General features: G+C 39.2%; 1 protein-coding gene across 2 annotated transcripts in view; it reads right to left on the bottom strand.

The window, feature by feature from the left end:
* Positions 1–399: 399 nt before the first annotated feature.
* The window catches only part of WASF3 (WASP family member 3), a 179,639-nt gene continuing 160,162 nt past the window's right edge, over positions 400–19,876 (bottom strand). The window contains exons 6-10 of one of the 2 annotated variants that reach the window (XM_043997010.1): positions 17,004–17,121; positions 7,907–8,073; positions 6,769–7,035; positions 5,159–5,511; positions 400–2,797 (exon numbers count right to left, since the gene is read on the bottom strand). In XM_043997010.1, coding sequence (XP_043852945.1) covers positions 2,640–2,797; positions 5,159–5,511; positions 6,769–7,035; positions 7,907–8,073; positions 17,004–17,121 — 1,063 coding nt within the window. In that variant the 3' untranslated portion in view covers positions 400–2,639. Of the gene's footprint in view, positions 2,798–5,158; positions 5,512–6,768; positions 7,036–7,906; positions 8,074–12,700; positions 12,877–17,003; positions 17,122–19,876 lie in introns of both variants that reach the window. The other variant, XM_043997009.1, reaches the window with a different exon arrangement.

A 19,876-nucleotide genomic window follows, 5' to 3' on the forward strand; every position in this document is an offset into this window, starting at 1 on the left:
ATAACTTGTGGATTACACTGTAAGTAGACAGCTAATAATTAAGCATGTGGATAATTATGGGGAGACCAATTTTAATTTTTTCTAGTGATAAGATATAAATAGAAAGAGGAGAAAAACCATGAATGGGCAGGGGGAGAGGGAGGGAGAGGTATTTTAATGTGTTCTTTTCCTCCTGAGAACAGAAGGGTCTTAGGAAACAAGGAAGTTTTATCAAATATTAGGTTTAGAATTATGTAGATTTCTTCTCGTACAAAAATTATAATCCTAATCAGATTAAAAAAAAACTACCTCTCCCACCCCACCCCCTATAAAATACCCCAGAAATTAATAAGCAGAAGAGACTTCAATAAAAAGAGAATTTTAAAATTCATTAATAAAAAACCAACTTTATTCAGAAGGAGAAGGAAATAATAAAAAATGGGGATCCTCACTTTTTAGAATAAACTCTAGATATAGAAAGCCAAGGAGTTAACATCTAGTCAGGTACTGTTAAGGAGACCCAAATGACCAGAGGCTAATATAATCTTGTAAAGGAGGCAGACCCCAGATTGCTTAAGAGTCTGAATGTTTGTGCTCATCAAAATACAATGCAATGGCCTTATGCCCATGAGTCCCAAAGTAGCTAGCTATCTTCCTATCTTTATCTATATATACATAACTTAGGCCAAAGGGCTGATATCTCAAGTCTGAAAGATGATCAGATTCATTAATTAATGTTCCTGTTTACATTTCTATTGTGAATTCAGAGTGTGTGTGTGTGTGTGTGTGTGTGTGTGTGTGTGTGTGTGTATGTGTGTGTTTCAGTTTCCTTCCATTCATTACAATTATCAGTAGTAGTCAAAAGACTGGAGAGTTCATTTTAAAAGTTATGAGTATTTTAGAGGCAGCACGAAATAGCAGGTAGAAAGATGGCCAAAGGGTCAAGAAGACCTGGGCTCAAGTCCCACTGCTGATCCATACTGGTTCTGGGACCTCAGGAAAGTCACTTAGCTTCCAAGCACCCCAAATAACTCCCTAAAGCCATAAATTGCAGAATAGTTGGCTTATCTAAATTGGTAGAGGTAATTTCCTTAGCAGAAGTCCCCTAATACTACTAAAAACACACTTCTAGGCCCCATAAAATATATATAGGGTAAGTCTGGTATGACATATTTTATATATACATAAGTGTGTATGTATATATACATATAGACACATATATATGTATGTGTGTTTATCTTAAAGTTTTATAGTCTTACTTATTTTTTTTTTAATATGAGCAGAGTGTGAGTCAGTCTTCTGACAAATGATAATCACGGCATTGGGGAATTAACTTAGGTTAAATGAGTGGTTATCGTTCACTCAGAATTTAAAAACAGAAGCTCTGATATACAGATTTCCTAAAGGTCATTCCAAGGTCGAACATTGGACTTTGTGCATCTTAAGCCTACACAAAAACAAAAAGGTGAAAAAAGTAAATGGGATGATGGGGTGGGGAGGTTAGTGAGATGTTCTATCCACGAAGATGATCAAAAAAACTTAGTGAGGTACATTTCTGCTCTGTGTGCCCAAAGCTAACCACATTAGAAATTATGTGCTTCCAGGATACCAACAGTGTGGTTTATCTCTGCCTCTAGCTAGAACCATTAAAAGTAGGAATGTACTAATTGCAAGCTTTACACAAACTCTGGCTTCTTAGACCTGTTTTTTGTGGTTCGTTCGCTGAAAACTTAAGATTCTCAAATGATATCAGGCAATCTCTGAAGAGTTACCATTAATTAACCACTGTTTAAAAAAATCAACACACATTCATTGGCAACCCCCACACCCCAACCCAAGCAAAAATACCTCCTCTTTCACAGTATTACCAGCATCTAGGTCCTGGAGCCCTTTGTGAAGATCATGAACTATATCATGAACTGAGTGCCCAGAGGGGGAGAAAAAAAAAAACATTGTGCCATGCCCCCTAATGATGGGCCCTTGCAATTTTACAGTTTCTGTTGATTTCTGAGGATAGCTGGAGAATATAAGAAGGAAATCATATTCAATGGGAAAACATTCAAGTTCACACACAGGCTACCAAACCAAGAAATACAACACACGAGCATGTTAGGAGATTTTGTTTCTGTTGATGTGGTAATTTTTATCCCCTCATGCCAAATTCAGAAGCATCTATATACTAGGAGCAAAGCAATGAATTGTCTGACTGATCTGACGACTACTCTTGACATGAAGCTGTGAATTTTGCAACGATCTCACCAGCAGGCAGCTTCACAAACAGAATTCAAGTCAGCAGAGTCATACTGAACAATGAATGTGAAATAAAACTCCTTCCCTGGCCAGGAGGGAAACAAAAGGTTTGCTCCATAACCGTGCCACAACAACAGCACATTTTCTTGTCTGAAGCACATGACCTGCTATACTTAGTGGCACTTCAGTATTACACAGTAAATACTGGGGAGGGAACAAACCCGGAGTTTTTGGATGTGCAGAAAGTGTAATCACATTATTAATACAAAAGTTGCTAAGCTACGATGTTCTAACAGTGCTTCACGAGGACTGAGGCCACTACACATTTTCAACACACTGCCTTCCTTGTTGGCCAATGGTGTCATCAATTTCAATTAGCTGCCCCAGGTGGTGTGCTGATGAAAAGAGCCTCAGTCTGACCAGTCATTGTCATCAAACTCCGAGTCATCGTCAGAATCGCTGTACTCCACAGCGATACGTCTGGAGAGGATTGTTGCCACGTCATTCCCCACAGGCTCTCTTTTTGCTTCTTGCTCCCGTTGCTCTTGCACCTTCTTCAGCTGAATTCCTAGGGGCAAGAAAAAAGTTCTAGAATCAATTTCCCAATTCTGACCCAAATGCAAAAATCAAGATCATTATTAAGGCAGTGATGCCAGAATGGGGGGGGGGGCGGAGAGCATTCTGAAAAAGGCTTTAAGACAACAACAATGTGGGAGATGTTAACATTTCCTGAAGGAGAAAAGTGAACAAACACCCATCCATCAAACAATCAGAAGTTGTTTTTTCCAATAAAAGAAATTAACCAAACTAGCAAGAACAAATTTCACACATGGTATGCTAGCTTGAGGCCTTAGGGCAGTGAGGTAGTAAAATAGATAGAGGTAGGACCTTGGGGTCCGGAAGACTCATCTTCCTGAGTTTGAATCTGGCCTCAGACCAGGGGTAAAAATCACTCAATCCCATTTGTCTCAGTTCCCTCATCTGTAAAATACACTGGAGAAGGAACTGGCAAAATCACTTTAGTATCTTTGCCAAGAAAACCCCAAATGGGGCCATGAAGAGTTGGACACAACTGAGCAAGGCTTGTATCCTTATGTGCTGCACTTTTTAAAAGCAAAGCAGTTGGGGCAGCTAGGTGGCGCAGTGGATAGAGCACCAGCCCTGGAGTCAGGAGTACCCGAGTTCAAATCTGGCCTCAGACACTTGACACTTACTAGCTGTGTGACCCTGGGCAAGTCACTTAACCCCCATTGCCTCACTAAAAAAAAAAAAAAAAAAATTAAAAAGCAAAGCAGTAAGACCTGTTCTATCTAATGGACAAGTTGCTTAGAAAACTGCCTGTTCCAGTCCTTATTATTGGAAACACTTCTCAAATGTATTCATCTACTTTTCTGCCTTCGCAAAGTGCAGCACACATGAATGCTTCCAGGAGCAGTGGCTTCATTGATAAGGGTGTTCCCTCTGCCAGTCAAGACCACAACTACTCAAAAATCAATAAACAAGCATTTATGAGGAGCCTGCTATGTACTGGGCATAGTGTTAAATGCTGGGATGCAAAGGGGAAACAAATGGGACATTCCTGCCTTCAAGGAGCTTACCTTCTATCCAAAAAGGACATCATATATGCACGTGCACATGCAAGTAAATACAATTACCAATTACCAAGTAACTCAGAGGATATGGGGAACATCAGGAAAAGGCTTCTAGTAAGAGATAGTATCTGAGTTGATAAATTAAAGATTCTATAAGATGGGGAAAGGAAGGGAGTTGAGGAAAAGCATGGGGATAGGAATTGGAATGTCATGTATAAGAAGCAGTGAGAAGGCCATATAATCTTACTGGACTCTCAAGAGTGCACAGGTGCTCAAAAGGAGTAAAATGCTGTGCCCAGTAGGTTAGAAACAGGCTATAAAGGGCTCTAACTGCCAAACAGAGGAGTTTGTAATTGATACTAGAGGCAATTCAGAGCCACTGAAGCTTTCTGAGGAAGATAGTGACAGTCATATCTGTGGCAAAGGCGTGATATTCCAATCCAGTGTGGATTGGAAAGGTGAAAACAAAACTTGTAGGCTATTCAAATAGATCGGTGATAAAGGAAGGAAGGAAGGAGGGAGGGAGGGAAGGAGGAAGGGAGGCAGGGAAGGAAGGAAGGAAGGAAGGAAGGAAGGAAGGAAGGAAGGAAGGAAGGAAGGAAGGAAGGAAGGAAGGAAGGAAGGAAGGAAGGAAGGAAGGAAGGAAGGAAGGAAGGAAGGAAGGAAGGGAGGGAGGGAAGGAGGGAAGGAGGGAGGGAAGAAGAAAAGGAGAAAGAAAGGAAGGAGGGAGAAAAGAAACAAATAAGCATTGTTAAACACTTACTATGTGGCAGGCATTATGCTAAGTACTTACAAATATTTCTCATTTAATCCTTACAACATCCTTGGGCGATAAGCGCTATTACTATTTCTATTTTACAGTTAAGGAAGCTGAGGCAGACAAAGGTTAAGTGATTTGCCTAGGGTCACATAGCTAGTAAGTGTCAGACTGTATTTGAACTGAGTACTTCCTGACTCCAGGGCTCAGTATTCTGTCCACTGCACCTCCTAGTTAGTTATAAACCTAAAACTAATATGAAATTTGTGTGCTGAGATCACAGCCACAGAAACATCTCATTTTATAGTTAAGCTCAAATTTGTGTGTTCTCTTATTATTTACATCTTTCTCCTAAAAGTATAATGGTGGAGACAGGGGTTGGGGAAAGAGAGAGAGAAGAGGAAGAGACCAGTTAACTAAGGGTTGACTGGAATCTAGTTAAGGTCTAACTGGGCCAGTGGTTATTCCAAATGATTATTATGGGCAATAGTCATTCCAAGAAGGTAGAAGTATAACTAGAAAGGAGTATCAAAAACTCACTTTCTAAATGGAAAACGTTTGTCAGCATGTTTGCACTCACCCATCCGGATAGCAGCAAGAAGATCACTCCGAGCATCACTGATTGCTGGTTGAGCTGGTTCCTGCCTCTTGGCTTCAGCCCCTGGTGGGGCGTGCATGGGGGAGGATGAAAGAGAAGGCCCTGCTACAGGAGGGCCAGGTGGGGGAGGAGGGGGCCCTGGAGGAGGAGGGGCCGTAACAACAAGCCCCGTAGATGGTGGATGAGCAGTAGTTGCTAATGGAGGATAGGAAGATGGTGCGGGGATCTGGAGGGGGCTAACAAAAGCAGTTTGTGCTGAAGGGATCATGGGAGGCGGTGGCGGCGGTGGTGGTCCTGAGGGGTTGTAATATTCAATTATTTGTGCTGGGAGCATCCTAACAACAACAACAACAACAACAACAACAACAAAAAAGGAAATACATCAAGTTACCAGAACATCAGTAGAAGGTGAAATTTCCTGAGGCTCTGAAATGGATGCTAGGTTAGATACTCCTGACCACATCATATCAGAACTAGGCAGCATAAGCATGGACATTTTCTGGGAGTTTTTCAAAAGTCCTGCTCAATTCATTACCGTAAGATATCTGTTTAACTCATCTTAGACATAAAAGTGTTTCCAAAGGTAAAAAGAATATTTGTGGGAGAGGAAGAGCATTCCTCCACTGATCACAGAATCTAGGAAGGCAGGAAGAACATTATTAATGCATACTCTACAGTAGCTAGGAGCAGGGAAATGCACATAGTTAATCAAGTTGGGAAGAAAATCACTGTGAATAACTGTGGGACAGAAGTGGGACAATCAAATTTACTGAAAAATAAGTGAATTAAAAAGGCAGAGATTTCCATGCCCATTTCAGCACAGGCTATAAGGCAATGCTTCAGAGAATATATTTAAGCTGAGAGAGAGAAATAATAATAAAAATGGCATATTTGACCAAATGAAGGGGCATTCAAGAATTATGAAATTAATTTGTTTTCTTCCTAGATGACAGAAAAGTAGGGGTTCTGGTGAGAGGACATCATGAAACTAGATGAAACCAGGCCAAGATGTGCAAGGTCAGGGAAGGGGAGCAGATGACTAGGCAAAGGGACAGTATGGGGTTAGAGAATGCTGGTTTTCTGTTTGTGTTAAGTATTTCATTTGGTGCACTCATTTTCTATGAGAAAATGTGTGGATCAGAGTTAAGTTCTCCAATCATTTCGATAAACGTTTGCTAAAAATTTACCTTGCACAATGTACTGTGCCAGGTGCTAAGAGGACCATAAAGATAAATGGGACATACGGCATGCCCTCAAGAAGCTTACAATCCAATAGGATAAAAAATTATTTATCCCTTATGGGCTTTAAAATGCCTCATGAAACAATCTATTCAAATCCTCTGTAAAACATGGTGATGGTGGTCATTGTTTTTAAATATAACCACACAGGAGGACTAATGTAACTAAAAAGGAAGGGTGTCTCCTAGTATGTTACTGCTCCATTTCTTTACCTGTAATTTGACATTCATGATAGAATTATTGATCACACAAGTCAGGTTTTCTCTAGCAGCCGCCATGAATTATTAAAAACAAAATCAAAATACCAACTATATCTACTATACTTTCAGAGTCTAGGCATGAGGCATGTTTACCCATAGTCCGATGGAGCCATAGGAGCAGAGGTCTGTGCACCATCCGAGGCCTGCGGTGGGGGTGGGGGTGGCTGCTGAGGTCTGTTCAAGGTCATGTGTCTGACTGTGGCAGAAGGAGGTCTATTATACTCATGCTCCAGGGTTTGGTTCGCAGCCCCATACTGCTGAGCATCTCCTGCTACATAAGAAGGAGTCACTGGCTGCTGATGGAGAGAATGATTTGGAGTAGCAGGATAAGAATAATCAGTCACATCAGATGCATGGGACCTAGAATGAAAGGAGAAGAAATGGGAAGCAATAAAATGACTTTCAATTTTTTTCTTCTAATATACAACATCTGCTTTTCTGTTAACAATTCATAAATTATAGATTCTCTATTCCCCAGTCTATATTGTCATGAAAACTACAGAACAATAATTGGATCACTGTCTTGGCCAGAAAATATAAGTGTTGTTTGAAATTAAACTCACAGCATCAAATGAGTGGATCAGATGAACTGATATGCAGTAAATACCAATACCTTCTTTTTTTCAGTACTTAAGAAATCTTTTACTCAGTCACAGAATAGTATAGAACAAATCAAATTAACAAACAGCATTTAAGACAGATATAGCATTCTAGTTGCAATGAGATATTGACAGCATATAATTAGAAATTATATAATAGCAGGTGAATTGGATAAACATTAACAGTTAGAGAAGTAAAAGAAATTAAGAATGCAATGCAGTGAATAATTGTTTGCTTCAACAGAGGAAATAAATGTATTTAACCAAAGCAGAGAGCAGTGATTTAAGAAGTTTAATATTTAAAAGCCTTGTTTTCTTTGCATAAATAGCCGAGTGTAACAAGCTGAAAGGAATGCAAATATTTTTAGTAGTTGAGCACAAGGCTCACAAAGATGCAGAGACTGTTGTGGTCCAGGGTCAGCTAAGCCCAAGGGAGAGGAATGAGAAAAAAGGACCTGTTTGTCCCACAGCTGCAGAGAACCAGGTGGCATTAGTAAGAGACAATCGTGCAGTTCTGGCACTGTGTTAAAGGACACATTGAGTCAGTAGATTGAATGCCTAACATCGCAGGAAGACTGAAGCAGGGCAGGCAACAAAAAGCCAGTGCTCTGAATAAAGCAAAAAAGACCAACCCTCTGGGCATTCTGTCCTCTTTCATGCTCCCTGCCTGTTCCAGTTTCTTGGCGTCACTCATGAACTCAATACCCATTTTCCTCCGCTCCCACTCTTCTTTTCTCGTTCTGACTTTCCTCACATTTATTTGCTGGCTTCTGTTAGGATTCAGCTTGTGTTTCTCCCTCTGAAGCAAAACAGGCAAAGAGACATTGGTGGGAAAGCCACAGACTGGATGGCAAGCTCTGGGATTTCATGCAGGGCAGTCCAGTGAAGGCATCAAGTGTTGTTTTTTTTCAATGCAGAGGAGCTGTCCTTGTCACAGAATCCTCCATAGCTGTCCTTGGCCCTAACTGCAGCATAAACCGGTGCAAATACGAATGTATCTTTGTATCAGGTGAGCTGCTAGGAAAGGAGTTAAAGGCAAATTTTAACACAGCAAAATGTAGGAAGCACTTGGCCTGTCCTGCCATCAGGTGTGTTTTCTAGATGTCTCCGTGTTCAGAACCAAACGCCGCTATGGACTGCAGCAGTTAAAGAAGACACCTTGAAGGCAAAAGGCAAAAGCCAAGAGAGAAGAGAAATAGTGACTGCTTTTAAAAGAAACCTAACCAAAAGACAAAAAATAATGAGGTTTATTTAATGAAATGATAAACTTAAGAAAAAACAAGAAGATGAGACAGGGCTGCTTTGGTATACTTCTAAAATGGTATTGTGATATAGGGATGAAAGGGGTTAGAGGAGACAAAATAAACAAAGGTGAATAAGGTAATAATGGGGAACAGATGAAGGTGGGAAAGTGGTCCTTCAGAACTAGAATTATAAAGTGATAATAGGGCAGTGTAGGGCACTGCACCTGAAATCAGGAAGAATTGAGTTCAAATCCTACTCAATGTATGACCATGGGCGAGTCACTTAACTTCTACTTGCCTCAGTTTCTTCATCTGTAAAATGGGGATTATAATAGCACCCACCTCCCAGGGCTGTTCAGAGGATAAAATATTTGTCAAGTGCTTTACAAATTTAAAACTTTATATAAATGACAGCAATCTCAGTCTCCTCATCTGAAAATGAGGATCTAGGATTACAAGGCCTCTGAATTCCTTTATAGTTCTAAATCTACTAAACAGTCAATAAACATTTATTAAGTGCCCAGTATTGTTACAGGTATTAGAAATACCCCCCCCCCAAAATGCAAAAGTCCCTATTTGTGAGAAGTTTACATTAACAGAGAAAGATGAGAACATATATAATAATATAGAGAATATAATAACAGTACATAATAAAATAGAAAATTAATAAATAACAAGTAATTCAAAATAAATTAGTTTAGGAGGGAGTACACTAGCAGCTGAGCAGGGGTCAGGAAAAGTTTCATGCAGAAGATGGTGCTTAAGCTGCATCTTGAATGAAGAGAGTATTTCTGTGAGGTGGGGGTAAGCCACGAGTACATCCCAGGAAGGGGAGGCATCCAGCATGAAGGCACAGGGGTGGCAGACAGACTGTCAGGTATAAGGAACGGAGAGCAAGCAGACAAGATCAAAGAGTAGATATGGGGGAATGATGTCCAACGGAGTTGTAAAGATCGGTTACTTATACAGGGCTTTAAAAGCTAAACAGAGAAGTTTTTATTTGATTCTAGAGGCAATGGGGGGGCACAATACAGTTTCCTGAGCAGAGCTGTGATATGACTGGATCTGCACTTAAGGAAAATCATTCTGACAGCAGTATTTCAGATAGATGGGAGTGGAGAGAGACTTGGAGCAAAGAATTAGAGGCCCATTGCAATAATCTAGATGAAAGGTGATGAGGGCCTGAGCTAAGGACTTAGATGGATGAGTAAAGTAAAGGAGACAGAGAACAGAAATGGCAAGATCTGGCAGCCATCTAGATGTGTGGGGTGACGGGAAGTCAGGTCAATGAGGGAAGATAATGCTAAGGCTAAAAACCTAGAAAATTAATAGGATGGTGGTGCTTACAAGAGAAACAGGGAAGGTTAGAAGAAGGGAGGGTTTGGAGAGAAAGACAATGAGTACTTTTTGGATGAGATGTCTAATGGGAAATGATAATGCAGGAATGATGCTCAGGGGAGAGATGAGGGTGTGTGTGTGTGTGTGTGTGTGTGTGTGTGTGTGTGTGTGTACTTGGGCGTGTTTGAAGGCAGTAGGGAAGAAACCAGGAAATCAGAAAAAGACTGAAAATAAGAGAGAGGGGAGGATGACTGAAGGAGCAATCTTCTGGAGAAACTGGGAAGGGATGGGATTAAGCAGAGTGGTAGAGAGGTGGTGGCTTTGGCAAAAAAGGTTCAGAATAGTGCATGAAGTCAAAGGGGATCCTGAGATGAAGAGCAAGAGCTTAAATTGAATGAGCTCCACTTTTTTCAGTAAAATAAGATTTAAGGTCTTCAGCTGAAAATGGGAACTAGGATCATGGCTGAGAAAGGAAGAGAGGGTTTGGAGTAGCTTCTGTAGATGGTAAAAAGGGGGAACAATCAGGAAGAAGGAAAAGAACTACCTTGCTGCAGTGAGGGGCCATGAATCTATGGTCCTGTGTTTATGAAGACAATGTTCCCAATGGTCACTATGTAGGGGTGGGCATCACGTGCTTATTTGTGTTTCAATTTATATATAAACTAAAAGTGTGACATCTGGCAATTAAATGGATTTTCATATAAAATCCTGATGAACAAAATCATCCAAAGACAATAATGAATTACACTGTATACAGTGGTAGTGCAAGGTTGGTTGATAGATAAGGAAGTGCTGTAAGAACAAGTCTTAGGGGGCAGCTAGGTGGCACAGTGGATAGAGCACTGGCCCTGGAGTCAGGAGGACCTGAGTTCAAATTTGGCCTCAGACACTTAACATTTACTGGCTGTGTGACCCTGGGCAAGTCACTTAACCCCAATTGCCTCACCAAAAAAAAATTTTTTTAAAAGAAAAAGAACAAATCTTAGAAAAATACAAATGCAATTAATGATGATGATGACCATGGCAATGATACTATTTATAGGGTGCATACAATATGGTACCCTATCTTTGCCAGGCACTATACTAAGTACTTTTCAAATATCATCTCATTTTTTAAAATTTAAATTTTTTTTGCAGGGCAATGAGGGTTAAGTGACTTGCCCAGGGTCATACAGCTAGTAAGTGTCAGGTGACTGAGGCTGGATTTGAACTCAGGTCCTCCTGAGTCCAGGGTGGTGCTTTATCCGCTACACCACCTAGCTGCCCCAATATTATCTCATTTTACCTCAATAACCCTGTGAGGTAGGTGTCATTATTATACCAATTTTATAGTTGAAGAAGCTGAGGCTGAGGGAATTTAAGTGACTTGCCCAAAGTGAAACAGCTTGTAAATTTCTGAGACCAGATTTAAACTAGGGTCTTCTTGACTGTGCTGCCTAGATGGAATTTGGATATTAGGAAAAAGTACAACCCATGCAACAAAACTAAGAAAAATAAAGAAATAGTTAAAATATAATTATGTGTAAAGAGGCTTAACAGCCTGAACAAGTACCACTTTTGTGATCAACTTGGATCAATTTGATCTTAAAATCCAGGATGCATACAAAAACCTTCCATCACACCAAAAAAGAATACTCATCTTCTTCCATTAGGGTTTCTCAAGACCATTACCTGAAAGAAGGTGTTTCACTTAGAATAAGAAGTTCAGATCTATAATATTCATATAATTTTTGCATGGGTAGATTAGTAATGAAATTAAATGATGAATTAACCCAATGATTGCCAATCAGAAAGGTAAAATGCTTCTGACCAATTACTCTCTCATGATGCATTCTAAATATCTGTTTTTCAGAGAACTATACTGTCAATTAAAATTCCAAAGCTGAAGGTAAAATTAACTAGAAACTCTTGTAAAGAGATAAACAAAATTTAACTTAAGACTTTCTTCATATCATGTTAGTAGTAATCAAAATTTGGGAAGGGGGATGGTATTGGGACATGGAAATTAATAAAACCATAATAAATATAAGCACAAGACTAAGTGGTGTTTTGCTCTATTTGTTTTTTAATATAAAAACCACCACCAACAGTAAGTCTGGAAGATCAATAGATAAAAGACTTTGTATGAAATCTCCTTTTTTCCCCAATAGAAGACTGTAAGTTAAAAGGCAGAAAAATAATATAAAAAAAGTGAAAAGTTATCAAGTTAGCTCCAGTGAACTCATTCCATCCAATGAACTGCAATCACCACTCAGTGTCTGTCATTTAAACCTGTATGAAGAAACAATTTTATTGAGCAGCTAACAACCTCTTAGTAAGCTCCAGTGATGATCTTTTCCTGTAAATTAGAGTACATTAAATTAATTATTTGAAGGGCAGAAACAGACACACTTTTTCTTCCATCAATCTTTGGGAGATTTCCAAATAGAACAATGGAGTTATTCTATTAATTATTCTACTGATAATAGCTACCAATCATTTTCAGACATTGTATATAAATGGTAATTCAGCATGCCAAGCTAAAAACGAAAGTATCACTATAGCTAATTAAATTGAAATTTAAATATTTTCTAAATTAACAGAGCTAAATTCAACATCAGTAGCTCAACTAAATAATAAATTCAAGTCAGAGGAGTTTTTAATCATACAAAGAAAAACAATACACAAAAAAGCTTGTGACTTCAACAAAATACTTTCAATGTGTAACTTAAGAAAGTTATACATTCCCAACCTTGAGAACTAAAGCTATTGCTGCATTTCCAAATTATTAAAAAAAAAACACACCAAGAAATGCCTCATGCATAACCATCACATGGGGATAAGGGAGCTTTAATGCACACAGACCTAGTATCTGGGGACAGGGATCCCTCGGAAGATGCTCCGTGGTACACACTTTGAGACAACCTGTTGTCAGGTCTAAGCTCTTTGTCATATGCCATCATATTCCACTCCTGGCGCCTGTTTCTGGCTTTTCTAACCTTTTTCACCTCACGGGTTGTGCCATCTATACGCTTTTGCTCCTGATGTCCAGGAAAAGAAAGGAAGCATGCCGAGACAGAAGGGAAAGGGAAAACAGCAGGTTAAATGCAGTTAAAATGCACAGAAATATAAACCTGATATGCAAATGAAGGACATACCCTAACTGTAAAGGAAATTCTGACATCTAACCATCTTATACTATGGATACAAGAGAAAACAATCTCTATTTTTCAACTCATATTATACCTCTAGATAAGAAAAGCTGCTTGTTAGCTGTCCCCTATTGCCTAGATAAAAAAGATCTGACAAGGTATGATTGGGAAATAGTTTTCCACAACAGCACAATTTTTTAAAAAGTTTTGATATAGAATATCTGCATAGCAAAATGTTTTTCTTCCAGAATAAAGATGAATAAGCTTTATTTTCAGTTTCCAAGAGATATTCCAGAGGATATTTAAACCAGTTTTGCAAACAATTAAGTAGAAAAACAGAAAACTTACCTGCCCCATTGGTAAAACACTTATTTTTGCTCCAGCCCTTTGGCTCTACACAAAAATTCAGAACCTGCCTCTACCAATGACAGGCACAACAATGCAATCTCATCAGTAAGCACTTAGGACTCACATGGATATCTTTAGGGAGTAGTAGGTATTTATTTGTTATATTCAATTACATGAATAAAATGCTAAGTCCCTTAAAGGTAAGGCCTGAGTGTTCTACTTCTGTGTGACTTAGATGCTCAACTGTATCATTTTGAATGTGAGGCATTCAATTCTTTTCCACCTCATCTGGACTGACATCCTGCAGTGACAGCATGCAGCGAGTATCACAAGAAAGACCAAGGAATAGTATCAACTCTCGATTGCAAATTAAGGTTAAAATGTGCAAAGGGTGTTTCTGACACCTGTCAAGAAAGGCAGGTTGATTATACAGGTGTTGTATATCTCCATTTTGCAGATGAGGAAAGTGAGGCTCCAAGATATGAAGTTACACAGAAAAGAGCAAGTGGAAGAAACAGGATTTAATGTCAGGTCTTCTGAGCCTGGTGATCTTTTCACTGTCATCATACTGTCTCTCCACGTAATTACTATGAAGATCTAGAAAAGCAGCTCCCAAGATCAATGGTTCCCAACCTTGATTTTGAGGAATCCCTGAATGTCTCCAATTATCTCAAATCGTATCATAACTTTTCCAAAGAATTTACCGAGTTTTTTGTGGGGGCGGGGCAATGAAGGTTAAGTGGCTTGCCCAGGGTCACACAGTTAGTGTCAAGTGTCCGAGGCCACATTTGAACTCAGGTACTTCTGAATCCAGGGCTGTTGTTTTATCCACTGAGCCACCGAGCTTCCCCCAAGAATTTGCAAAATTAGCTTTCATTTTCTTTATCTTGGTGTTGGATGTGTCATGCAACATGTCCTTTGGGTGGAGTAAAGTACTGAAGAATCAAGCTCAACAGCAGTTAGGGGCTGTGGTGGCAATATAGTTGGAAATCACCATTCTAGGGACCCTGTGCTGTTTCTATCCTTTTCTGATAGCTAAAGGATTATTATATGGTTGATTTAAGCCATCATGGAATTACCAAGCTAAAGTATAAAGATGCTAGCCAGAGAAGTGGCACAGTGGAGAGGGTGCTGGGCCTGGAGTCAAGAATCTGGCCTCAGACACCCACTAGCTGTGTGACCTTAGGCAAATCACTTAGCCCTGTTTGTCTCAGTTTCCTCAACTGTAAAATGAGCTAGAGAAGGAAGTGGCAAACCCCTCCAGTATCTTTGCCAAGAAAACCTCAAATGGGTCACAAAGCCAGATACAACTGAAATGACTCAACAACAACAACAATAGAGGTGTTAGTGCTTGAAGCCTATTTCACTGGTGAATCTAATTTTTTGGTTTTCTGCTATTATTTTATCTTAAAGAATCCAAGCTTTTGACACCATGGGTACTTCCTCTAACACAGACCATGGTATCTCTACAGCTTGGTGGATTATCTTTGAGAGCAGCTGTGAGCTCCCTTCAACTATTTAGACCGGACAAATGCAAAGTCCACAATCAAAACCTTTTTACCTTAGTAGGATCTGACCAAATTTATACCCTGCTGACTTCTGGGAAACCAAGGTCTTCCCATGTCATACAGAGGCCACTGAAGAAAGACTTCGGTGGAGGAGCTACTGTTATGACAAGGGAAAACTAATGGATTTTATACAAAGGGTTTTATAATATGTATAATGGATTTTATAAGTCATTCAGGATGAAACGACATGGATGGATTGAGAGATATACACAGATGGATTTTATACAAAGGAGAAAAACAGATGGAAATAAAGTCACTGTGTGTGTATGTGGCTAACACTGGATTGGGAGTCACAAGACTCACATTCAAATCCTGGCTCTGCCACTTGCTGCTTACGTGACCTTGGACAAGTCTCTTCATCACTTAGGCCTCAGTTTCCTCTTCTATAACATGAAGGGATTGGCCTAAATAATCTCCAAGATTCCTTTCAGCTCTAAAGCCTAAGTTTTCCGAAGCTAGGGCAACCTTTATTCTTACTCTCAGAATCAAACAACAAATAACTATTGTGACTTTAAAAAAAAATCTCCATTTGACCTGAGGAAAGTGTGCTACCAGAATAAGGCAATAACCACAATTACAAGTATTTGGGGAATTCAGAATGAAATCAAAGATCTAGAAGTGCTACTAGTTTTGTAGACATGATAATTACAGATTAATACATTTTCCATGAAGGCATAGAAAAATAATTATATATGTATTTATGCCAAAAGCATCATTTTGGGATCATCTGTGAGAGGCATTTTTAAGGTCATTGAAAGGTAAATTATATATTTAATGAAAAAGCACTCTTCTAAGTCTCAATGAGCTTTTACATTTCATAAGAAATGTATAGGAAGGTATCACTAGCATGCCAATCAAATATTTCCTTGATTCTCTTTCATTTCAAGAGAGTAATATCCATCTTTTCTTCATACAGACAATGCCTGCAGAATCCTATAACTCTCCCAAGATGTTCTTGTTTTTAATAAATTTCCCAAATCCAACCACACACACGAAATGGAGATAACCAAAACATTCCTTTCCCTTTGAAACCCCTTCTCTAGGATCTTTGTAGCTTATGATATTTAAGTGACAAAAATCACTGAAAAATCCTTTGGGCTTACCAAATGTCAACCATTTTTTAAAGTCAGAGGTTCATAAACTTTTTTGTGTTATTGAACCTTTTGATGGTCTGGTGATGCCTGTGAAGCCTTTTCAAAATGTTTTAAATGCATAAAGTAAAAGAAAATGCATAAGATTACAAAGGAAACCAAGTGTTAGAGAAAATTAAGATTTTTTTTTTCTCATCCAAATTCATGCGCCCCCTGGCCCTTTGAAATCCACTCACAGGCAGGTTAAGAACCACTGATCTAAGCCAAAGCTTTTGGGTATTTGCCATACAAACTGGGTTGTCATTCCTAGGAAGTCGGCACAACGGGTTGTCTTCCAGTGGAAAAAATTAAACTTCTGGGATTCCAAGAAAAAAAATTTTAGGAAGTATTGCTTAACTTTTCTTAATCACAATTGAAATCTATCTCCAATAGGGAAGGCAACCCTCTGCAGAGAATATGTAGGCAGTATCTGTAGCACTTATGATCTCCTCTCTCTTCCCCTCCACCAATCCTCCTAGGAGAGCATCCTTCATGGCATGCAATCCCTCCTGAATATAAATATCGAACTAGCTTTCCATTCTAATACATGCAATATATCATTTTTTTAAATTTCAGCTGGTGGATGAGAGCCCCACCATTAACAAAATTTTTTTAAATTACAGTTGATCATCTTCCTCTGCAAAAGGAATTTTTTTCTAAAATGTGAGTGAAATTATAGGAGAGATTTTAATCACAAACTTATAAACAAAAACTGAGTTAAGAGTATCTTCTCTTGTTAAAATGAAGCAGGTTGGTTGAAAGTGAGAAGAAAAAAGTTGAAAATGTTTATTGAAAAATTATGGTCACATATGATTCTCAATTATCTTCATATTTAAAATGTACTGTATGAAAACATATCAGCACCCTGTCTAACATACCCATCATTTCAATGTAGAGTGAAATTCAACAATTTGGTTGGCACATCACACCCAATTAGCCCATGAATGCTTTCTATCCTGGAATGATTTACCTTTTGCCTTCTTTTCTCTTTCCTTTTGTCTTCTGTATCCTGTAGCATTTTCTCTTTCCAGAGATCAAAGAAATAGGAAGGATCAGTATAGAACTTCAATCCATCTTTCTTATCATCTCTAAAATGATACAGAAGTAAAGAAAAGGAATGTTGTAAGACTTTTTTAAGCTTAAAGGTTTCAACTCTGATTCTAATTCACAATATCTAACAAATTGACAAACACACACTATTAAATGTCTGATTTCAATAACCACAAAAAAATCTGTGTAATTTGTGACTTTTATATGTTATTTTTAGCAACATTTTGCCGAACTAATTTGGTAACAAAAGCATTTCAAAACTCCCTTGGCTCCACAGTTACATGCAGAAAATTGCTGAAAAGAAATAAATTTTTTCCTCAAAACCCAGAAATTGGCAAAAAATTCAAATATTAATGGGGAGGGTTTATGTTGGTATCTCCCATGCTCTGTTTCCCTCTTCCCCCCTCCCCACTGTACCCCTGCCAAATCCCCAAGCCTGGAATTGGCATTGCTGTGTGGAATGGAAACGCATGCCTCCTTTTATTCTATATCCCCGATCCATCTCAAATTTCCAACACAGGATGCTACTCAGAACTTTTTCCTGACTCCTTCTAGGGGCATAAATTCAATTCAACAGGCATTTATTCAATGTTTCCTAGGTACTGGGTTTACAAAGACAAAAAGAAGACAGCTTCTTCCCATAAGGAGCTTAAATTCTAGTGGAGGGAAAAAGAACATGAACACAAATAAATATACACAAGACATATTCTAAGTAAATAGAAGGTGATTACTGCTGGGAGGTGAGAAGAGGGCACTAACAATCAAGGGGATCAGGAAACACTTCATGTAGGGTGAACACAGTAACTGATCTGTGTTCTCAAAGAAGGTAGGGATTACACAGAGTAAAGTGATGAGAGAAAACATTCCAAGCATGGAGAGTGGCCCGTGTAAAGGCATAAAAACATTGTGTACAGGGAACAGCAAATAGTCCAGTTTGGCTGGAATGCAATATGCACAAGGAGAGGTACACGTGCGATCGGACAGACCATGAAAGGCTTTAAAGGCTAAGTAGAGAAATTTGTATTTTATCCTGATGATAAGAGGAAGACACTAAAACTTCTTGAGAAGGGAGTAACATAGGCCTGAGTTTTAGGAATATCCATTTGTCAGCTGTGTGGATAATGTATAGGAGAGAGGAGAAAATGGAGTCAAGTTGACCAATTAATAAGTGACTACAATAGGCTGGGCAAAAAGTGATGAGGGGGGAAGCTAGGTGGTGCAGTGGATAGAGCACCAGCCCTGGATTCAGGAGTACCTGAGTTCAAATTCAGCCTCAGACACTTAACACTTATTAGCTGTGTGACCCTGGGCAAGTCACTTAACCCCAAATGCCTCACTAAAAAAAAAAAAAAGTGATGAGGACAGCAGCTAGGATGGTAGTTCTGTAAGTCAAGAAAGGGGTAGGAGAGATATGGTCAGTAGAACTCATAGGATTTAGTAGCTGATGAGATATGAGCAATGAAGAGGAGTAAAAAATGGAGGAAGATTCTGAGATTTTGAAATAAGGAAGTAAAAGGCCATCAATTTACCCATATTTTTTCTGGAGTGTTGGCAGTGAAGGGGAAGAGACACAGCATGATAACTTGAGAAGACAAAAGGATCAACTAAAGGTTTTAAGGTAGGGGAGATCTGTCAGGTATCATGAAGAAGAAGCCCGGCATGGAGTAGAGAAAGTACTAGGTTTGAATCTTGGCTCTACTATTCGCTGCCTTGGACAAGTAATTTCACTGACTTTTCTAGGCTTCAGTGTCTAAAATGGAAACAGACTAAGTCATCCCCAATGTCCCTTAGTTCCAAATCCTATGAGTCTATATTAGACTTGCCCTTCCACTCATATCCCCTATTTACAGAAAATGAAGATTTAGTAGCTCCAAACCAACAGTAGTAGTCCCCATGACGTGAGTAAGGGGCTTCAGAAGAACCAGGGAATAATGGGACAGAGCAAAGAAAAGAACCGTCAAGGTGCACATCTGACTAGAGGACACAAACATAAAACAATGGTCATTATAGGCGGCCTGGATGGCACTGAAATCCTCAGGTCCAAGGAGCCAATGATGAGGGTTATGTTAAGGAGCTATGGAAGGCTGGGCCCTCTTGTTGGTATAAATCCCCAGAAGTTGCTTCTCTACCAGACAAGATACCTTTCCTACTCATGCACTCTCTTTTATTTAGAGGGTACCATCTCCTAAGTTATTTCCCTTTCCACTATTTGCCCTTATTCCTTATTACCAAGGCTTCTCTTCTTCCCTGGTCCTCTTGAAGAATATAACACGGTCTCCCACATGGCCTCTGAGAGTTTTCCAAGCTTTTGTTTTGTTGCTGCTGCTGCTAACCAATAGTCCTCCTTATCCTTCAAGTCTCAAGGTGCTGCCTCCTTCACGAAGCCACCCTTCTCTATTCCTCCATCTCCTTCCTCCTTGATTTTCCTAGAGTATTTTGCCTAGATCTCTCCTCTGCCTCAAGGCATTTTCTACCTTGTAGAATATTTAACCTGTGTATGTGTCATATTCCCCTCCTGAAAAATGCAAGCTTCTCGAGGACATGGAAAATATCACTATATTTTTGTGTTCTCACTGCTTATGGTAGATTTTGCATACAGCAGGCACTTAATAAATGCTCATCACATTGAACTGATAGTATATTATCTGAATTTTGTCTCTCTCCTGGTTCCTAACTGCTCTGTACACACCCTGAATTAATATCACATAATGTTATGAGGCAGTGGTCTAGCTCGGTAAGCATCTTACTTTATTGTACTTCCAAACAAAGGAGTGACCCATATGGCAATTTAAT

The sequence above is a fragment of the Dromiciops gliroides genome, chromosome 3 (genome assembly GCF_019393635.1).
Source record: "Dromiciops gliroides isolate mDroGli1 chromosome 3, mDroGli1.pri, whole genome shotgun sequence".
Classification (NCBI taxonomy): Eukaryota; Metazoa; Chordata; class Mammalia; order Microbiotheria; family Microbiotheriidae; genus Dromiciops; species Dromiciops gliroides.